The sequence below is a fragment of the Melozone crissalis genome, unplaced genomic scaffold, assembly GCF_028551555.1.
Source record: "Melozone crissalis strain CALT ecotype California unplaced genomic scaffold, PUWL_Pcris_2 ptg000122l_1, whole genome shotgun sequence".
NCBI classification, from domain to species: domain Eukaryota; kingdom Metazoa; phylum Chordata; class Aves; order Passeriformes; family Passerellidae; genus Melozone; species Melozone crissalis.
This window is the reverse complement of record NW_026535898.1, coordinates 15101-22318: the sequence shown is the minus strand read 5'-3', so window position 1 is coordinate 22318 and position 7218 is coordinate 15101. Positions and strand designations below refer to the sequence as shown.

Sequence of the window (7218 nt, the reverse complement as noted above, 5' to 3'; positions counted from 1 at the left end):
ACCTGGGACCTCCTCGGGACACCTGGAATCACCTGGGCCCCCCTGGAGTCGCCTGGACTCACCTGGGACCCCTCTGGACTCACCTGGATTCACCCAGGGACCCCCCCCCCAAACCCTGGGAACCCCCCCCCCCCCCCCCCCGGACTCACCTGTGCCCCCCCCCCAGGTGACCCTGTGCTCCCCCCTCACTATTTATTTATTTATTTATGTATTTATTTATTTATTTATTTATTTATTTATTTATTTCCTTTATTGTCACCTGTCACCCCTCCCCCCCCCTTCCCCGGGGACACCTGAGGGTTTTTGGGGGGTGGGGGGGCGTCCCGGGAGGGCTGAGGAGGGGTCTGTGCCCCCCCCGGGACCACCCCCAGTCCCCCCATTAAAATCGGGAATTTTTGTGATGTAGTTTTTTTTTGGGGGGGGATCTGGGAGGGTTTTGGGGGGGGGGGGGGGGTTCTCGGGGGGGTGTGGGGGGTCCCTGAGGGTTTTTGGGGGGATATTGAGGGGTCCCGGAGGGTCTGGGGGGGTCCCTCGGCGTTGCCCCCTCCCCATTTCGGGGTCTCCGCCCCTCGCGGAGCTGCGCTCGCTCCCGGCGCTGTCCCCGGTGCTGAAGCGGCGCCCGCGGCCTTCATCGCCCTCCTCCTCCTCCTCCTCCTCCTCCTCCTCCTCCTCCTCCTCCCCGTCCTTCCTCCTCCTCCTCTTCCTCCATCCCCCCCCACCCTTCCTGCGCTCTCCGCTCCTTCCTCCTCCTCCTCCTCCTCCTCCGTTCCCTCTTTCTTCCTCCTCTCCCTCCCTCCCCGTCCTTCCTCCTCCTCCTCCTCGTCCCGTGGGCGGGGCCTAGGGGGTCTCGGGGGGCTTCTTGTCCTGGGGGGGGGGGGGGGGGCGGACTGACCCAACCCGTCTGTTTTTTTGGGGGGGGCGGACTGATCCACCTTTTTGGGGAGGGGGGGAAACGGTCGGACCCACCTTTTGGAGGGGGGGGGCGTGGACGGAACCACCTTTATTTGGGAGGGGAACGGTCGGACCCACCTTTGGGGGGGGAACGGTCGGGCTGACCCACCTTTTGGGGGGGGGACGGTCGGACCCACCTTTTTGGGAGGGGGGGGGCGCGGACGGAACCATCTCGGTAGAGGGGGGTGTGGTGTTGGGGGGGGCGGTTTTTGGGGGGCCCCGCCCCGCGCCCGCCCAAGGACGTTTAAAGGACCGAGCCGGGGCCGCCGCTCGCAGCGCCCGGAGCCGCCGCGACCCCCGGAGCCCCCCCGGCCTCCCCCCGGGCCCCCCGAGCCCTCGGGGCCGTGCGGGGCCCCCCCCCCGCCCGGTGACACCATGGTGACGGTAGGAACGGGGTGGGGGGGGGGATTTGGGGAGGGGGATTGCGGGGATCCCCCCCCCACATTTCCCATCCATCCCCCCCATCCCATCCCATCCCCCTCCCGTGCCGCCCCCACCCCCAGTTCCCACCCCCCCCCACTCCCCTCGGTGTCGCACGCTCCGTTGGGGACACGGCGTCACTCGCGGGTGGCACCTGCGGGGACACGCCGGCCGAGGGAGGGGCGCGGACCCCTCCCCAAACCGCGCCCGTTTTGGGTTTTTGGGGCGGGGGGCACACGCCACACGCGTGCCGCCGTCCCCGCGTGTCGCCGTCCCCACGGCCCCGGGCCGTGGCTGGTGGCCCCGGGTGTCCCCATCGCCGGTGACAAAGGGCCATTGTCACACTGTCACCCACCCCGCGCTATTGGGGAGGGGGGGAAGGGGCGGGGGCGCTGCCGCACAATGGGGGGATTGTCCCCGTCCCCCCCCCAGGGCCCCACCCGGGTGTCACTGTCACTGTCCCCCCCATCCCCATGGCCCCACCCGGGTGTCACTGTCCCCCGTGCCGTGTCCCCGCCTCCTCCCGCTGTCCCCTCCCCGTGCCCACCATCCCGCTGTCCCTGTCCCCTGGCCGTGCCCATGCCCGCCCTGTCACTGTCCCCTCCTCCCCGTGCCCCCCATCCCGTGTCCCCGTCCCCGCAGCGCTGTCCCCATGCCCGCCCTGTCACTGTCGCTGTCCCCTGGCCGTGGCCATGCCCGCACTGTCCCTGGCCCTGTCCCCTGGCTGTCACTGTCCCTGTCACTGTCCCCCTGTCACACCCCTGTCCCCGCAGATCCTGAGCACGGTGGAGGCGCAGGTTCCCAGCGCCACGGGGCCCTGTCCCTGTCCCCTGGCTGTCACTGTCCCTGTCCCCTGGCCATGCCCACACTGTCACTGTCCCTGTCCCTGTCACGCCCCTGTCCCCGCAGATCCTGAGCACGGTGGAGGCGCAGGCTCCCAGCGCCGCGGTGCCCTGTCACTGTCCCTGTCCCCTGGCCATGCCCACCCTGTCACTGTCCCCTGGCTGTCCCTGTCGCTGTCCCTGTCCCTGTGACGCCCCTGTCCCCGCAGATCCTGAGCACCGTGGAGGCGCAGGCTCCCAGCGCCGCGGGGCCCTCGGGCTGCGGCCCCGTGCCCGTGCCCGTGCCCGTGGTGGCCGTGCCCGGCCCGGGGGTGGCGGCGGCGCTGCCCAACGGGGCCCCCCCGGGTCCCCCGCCCGTGGCCGACGACAGCAAAACGAACCTGATCGTGAATTACCTGCCGCAGTCCATGAGCCAGGAGGAGCTGAGGAGCCTCTTCGGCAGCCTGGGCGACATCGAGTCCTGCAAGCTGGTCCGGGACAAGGTCACCGGTACGGGAGGGGACACGGGGACACGGGGACATGGGGACAGGGCAGGGGGACACAGGGACAGGGCAGACATCGAGTCCTGCAAGCTGGTCCGGGACAAGGTCACCGGTAACGGCGGGGGCACGGGGACATGGGGACAGGGAGACATGGGGCAGGGACAGGCAGGGACATGGGTAGGGGGACACAGGGCACGAACAGGGCATGGGGACACAGGGATGTGAAGTGTGGGAGATGCGACATGGTGACGTGGGCAGATGGACAAGGGTCACGGTGACATGGGCAGATGGGACATGGGCAGGTGGGACAAGGGACACAGGACACAGGGAAACAGGACACGGTGACATGGGAAGGGAGAAGGGACACAGGGACCTGTGGGGACAGAGACAGACAGTGACCATGGGAGCAGGGACAATTTGGTGTCCCTCCCTTGTCCCCATGATCCTGTCCCTGTCCCCATGACCCTGTCCCCCCAGGTTTGACCCCGAGTGCCACACCCATGGGGACACAGGGGACACAGGGGGACAGCCGTGGTTCTGGGCACAGGGCTGGGGGTGGCTCCGGGGGCACAGGGGACACCCTTGCCACCACCCCAGTGACGGTGACACGGTGACACGATGTCCCCAGGGCAAAGCCTGGGCTACGGCTTCGTCAACTACGTGGAGGCCGGCGACGCCGACCGGGCCATCGGGGCCCTCAACGGGCTCAAGCTGCAGACCAAGACCATCAAGGTGACACAGGGGGCACCTGGGGGGCACCTGGGGGGCATCTGAGGTGGAGGGGGCACCTGTGGGTCCCTCTGTGGTGGAATTTGCACCCGTGGGTCCTTCTGTGGCGGGTGGGACACCCACGGGTCCCTCTGTGGTGGAAATGGCACCCGTGGGTCCCTCTGTGGCGGGCGGACGGCCCGGACGGGCCCTGCCCGTGTCCCCGGGGGTCCCCGGGGGTCCCCAGGGCTCACCTGTCCCCACAGGTGTCCTACGCCCGGCCCAGCTCGGCGTCCATCCGCGACGCCAACCTGTACGTGAGCGGGCTGCCCAAGGCCATGGGGCAGAAGGAGATGGAGCAGCTCTTCTCGCAGTACGGCCGCATCATCACCTCGCGCATCCTCGTGGACCAGGTCACAGGTGGGGCCGGGGGGGCGCGGGGCGCACCTGGGAGGGGGGGACGGCCCTGGGAATGGGGGTCCTGGGGGTCCTGGGGGTCCTGGGACATCCGTGGAGTGGGGGGGTCCTTGTGGGTTCTGGGGGTCCTGGGACACTCCTGGAGGGTTTTGGGGGATGGGACATCCCTGGGGTGGGGGTCTTGGGGGATTTTGGGGGGTTTTGGGGGATTTTGGGGGTTCTGCAGAGCTGTGGCTCCCCTTTGGCGGGTTACCCAGCAATCCCTATAGGGTCTGTGGGTGGGCAAGGCAGGAAGGGGATTCTGGGGGGTTTTGGGGGTCTTTGTGGGGGGTTCTGTGGGATTTTGGGGGTTCTGTGGTGGTCTGGGGGGTTTTGGGTGGGGGTTTTGGGGTGTTTTGGGGGATTCTGCGGGGTTCCGGGGTTTTTGAGGGGGTTTGGGAGGTTCTGGGGGGTTCTGTGGTGTTTTGGGGGGTTCTGCGGGGTTCCGAGGGGGCTGTCCCCGACCCCCCCACATCACCTGCGCAGGTGTGTCGCGGGGCGTGGGCTTCATCCGCTTCGACAAGCGCGTGGAGGCGGAGGAGGCGGTGCGGGGCCTGCACGGGCAGAAGCCGCTGGGCGCGGCCGAGCCCATCACGGTCAAGTTCGCCAACAGCCCCGGGCAGAAATCGGGGGGGGCCCTGCTGAGCCTGTGCCCCGGGGCCCGGCGCTACGGGGCGCTGCACCCCCCCCCGCAGCGCTTCCGGTGAGCGGGGGGACCCCCGGGATGGGGGGGGGACACCGGGGATGGGGGGGCGCCCCTGGAGATGGGGGGGATTTTGGGGGGACACCGTGGGAATGGCGGGACTTGGGGGCTGGGGGGGTGAGATATCTCTGGGAATGGGGTTGGGAATGGGGGGACACCCCTGGGAATGGGGGGGCTGGGAATGGGGGACACACCCCAGAATGGAGAGCTGGGGGCGCTGGGAATGGGGGACAACCCCGGGGATGGGGGACATCCCAAAAATGGGGGTCCTGGGGGGCTGAGAATGGGGGGACACCCCAGGAACGGGGGACACCCCCAGAATGGATTTCCAGTGGCTGGAAATGGGGGATATCCCCAGGAATGGGGGTCCTGGGGGGGTGGGATGCCCCTGGAATGGGAGACACCCCGGGAATGGGGGTGCTGGCGGGGGGATACCTCTGGGAATGGGGGTCTTGGGGGGCTGGGAATGGGGGAACACGCCTGGAATGGGGGACACCCCCAGAATGGGTTTCCAGTGGCTGGAAATGGGGGGTAGCCCCAGGAATGGGGGTCCTGGGGGGCTGCGAGGGGACACCCCAGATATGGGGGTCCTGGAGGGGTGGGATATCCCCAGGAATGGGGGTGCTGGGGGGTCAGAGGGGTGAGACCCCGCTGGGCACAGAGACACTGGGCGTCCTGGGACAGTCTGAGGGGGTGGAACATAAACCCCAATGATCCTGGGGGGGCTCAGAGTGGGGGTCTCTGGGGGGTGGGACCCCCCTGTGGGCACAGAGACCCTCCCCTGCTGCCCCCCCTAACGCCCCCTCACCCCCCAGCCTGGACAATTTGCTGAACGTGGCCTACGGGGTGAAGAGGTAACACAGCCCCCCCCAAACCCCCCCAAATCCCCCCAAACCCACCCTGGGGACCCTCCCCGGCCCAGGAGGGCCCCCCAGGCCCCCCGGCTGACCCCGGGCCAGCCCGCTGTCGCTGCTGCCCAGGTTCTCCCCGCTGGCCATCGAGGCGGTGCCGGCGCTGGCCGGGGTGGGCCTGGGCGCCCCCGGGCCGGGCTGGTGCATCTTCGTCTACAACCTGGCGCCCGAGGCGGACGAGAGCGTCCTGTGGCAGCTCTTCGGGCCCTTCGGCGCCGTCACCAACGTCAAGGTGATCCGCGACTTCGCCACCAACAAGTGCAAGGGCTTCGGCTTCGTCACCATGACCAACTACGAGGAGGCGGCCATGGCCATCGCCAGCCTCAACGGCTACCGCCTGGGCGAGCGCGTGCTGCAGGTGTCCTTCAAGACCACCAAGCAGCACAAGGCCTGAGGTTGGTGTGCTCCATCGCCCCATGGGGGTGTGGGGGTCTCCTATGGGGGTGTGGGGACCCTCCATTGTGAGCGCCATGGTGGAATTGGGGTGCTGCAGGTGTCCTTCAAGGCCACCAAGCAGCACAAGGCCTGAGGTTGGTGTGCTCCATCCCATCCCATCCCATCCCATCCCATCCCATCCCATGGGAGTCTGGGGGTCTCCTGTGGGGGTGTGGGGGTCCAGGTGTCCTTCAAGGCCACCAAGCAGCACAAGGCCTGAGGTTGGTGCGCTCCATGTCCATGGGGAGGTGTGGGGGTCTCCCGTGGGGGTGTGGGACCCTCCCTATGAGCGCTGTGGTGGGATTGGGGTGGAGGGTTTGGGGATCACCTCTGTGGGAATCATGGAGAAACCCAACTGGAGACCTTGGGGACCTTCAGGGTCCTTGCGGTACACCATGGAGACCATGGAGAAACCCGACTGGAGACCTTGGGGACCTTCAGGGTCCTTGCGGTACACCATGGAGACCATGGAGAAACCCGACTGGAGACCTTGGGGACCTGCAGGGACCTTCAGGGACCCCCATGGGCACCATGGAAGAACTCAGCTGGAGACCTCGGGGACCTTGAGGGACCTTGAGGGACCTTGAGGGACACCATGGACACCATGGAGATGGAGAGACCCACATGAAGACCTGGAGACCTCAGGGTCCCCCCCATGGACACCATGGAGACCACGGAGAAATCCAACTGGAGACCTTGGGGACCTTGGGGACCTTCAGGGACCCCCATGAGCACCATGGAGACCATGGAGAAACCCAACTGGAGACCTTGGGGACCTTTGAGATCTTGAGGGACCTTCATGGACCCCCATGAGCACCATGGAGGAACTCAGCTGGAGACCTTGGGGACCTTCAGGGACCCCCATGGACACCATGGAGACCATGGAGAAACCCAACTGGAGATCTTGGGGACCTTGAGGGACCTTCAGGGACACCATGGCGACCATGGAGAAACCCACATGAAGACCTGGAGACCTCAGGGTCCCCCCCCATGGACACCACAGAGAAACCCAGCTGGAGACCTTGGGGACCTTGAGGGACCTTCAGGGACACCCATGAGCATCCAACACGTCCTGGAGACCTCAGGGTCCCCCCCATGAGCAGCATGGAGACCACGGAGAAACCCAGTTCAGGTCCTGGGCAGGCCCTCCATGGACACCAAGGACATCCTGGCTCTCCAGGAGATGGAGAAACGCACCTGGAGACCTTGGAGACCACGGGGACCCCCCCCATGAGCGCCACAGACACCATGGAGACCCCCGAGCCCCTCCATGGCCACCGAGGACAGCGTGGGGACACCCGACGCACAGC

General features: G+C 67.5%; 1 protein-coding gene across 1 annotated transcript; it reads left to right on the top strand.

Annotated features, from left to right (window-relative positions):
* Positions 1–1326: 1326 nt before the first annotated feature.
* ELAVL3 (ELAV like RNA binding protein 3) lies at positions 1327–6619 on the top strand. The gene is made up of 10 exons (XM_054293025.1): positions 1327–1335; positions 2145–2168; positions 2281–2319; positions 2423–2702; positions 3324–3427; positions 3670–3823; positions 4346–4562; positions 5378–5416; positions 5543–5868; positions 6413–6619. The coding sequence occupies exons 1-9, from the start codon at positions 1327–1329 to the stop codon at positions 5865–5867; spliced, it is 1191 nt and encodes a 396-aa protein (XP_054149000.1). The 3' UTR covers position 5868; positions 6413–6619.
* The last annotated feature ends 599 nt before the right edge of the window (positions 6620–7218 follow it).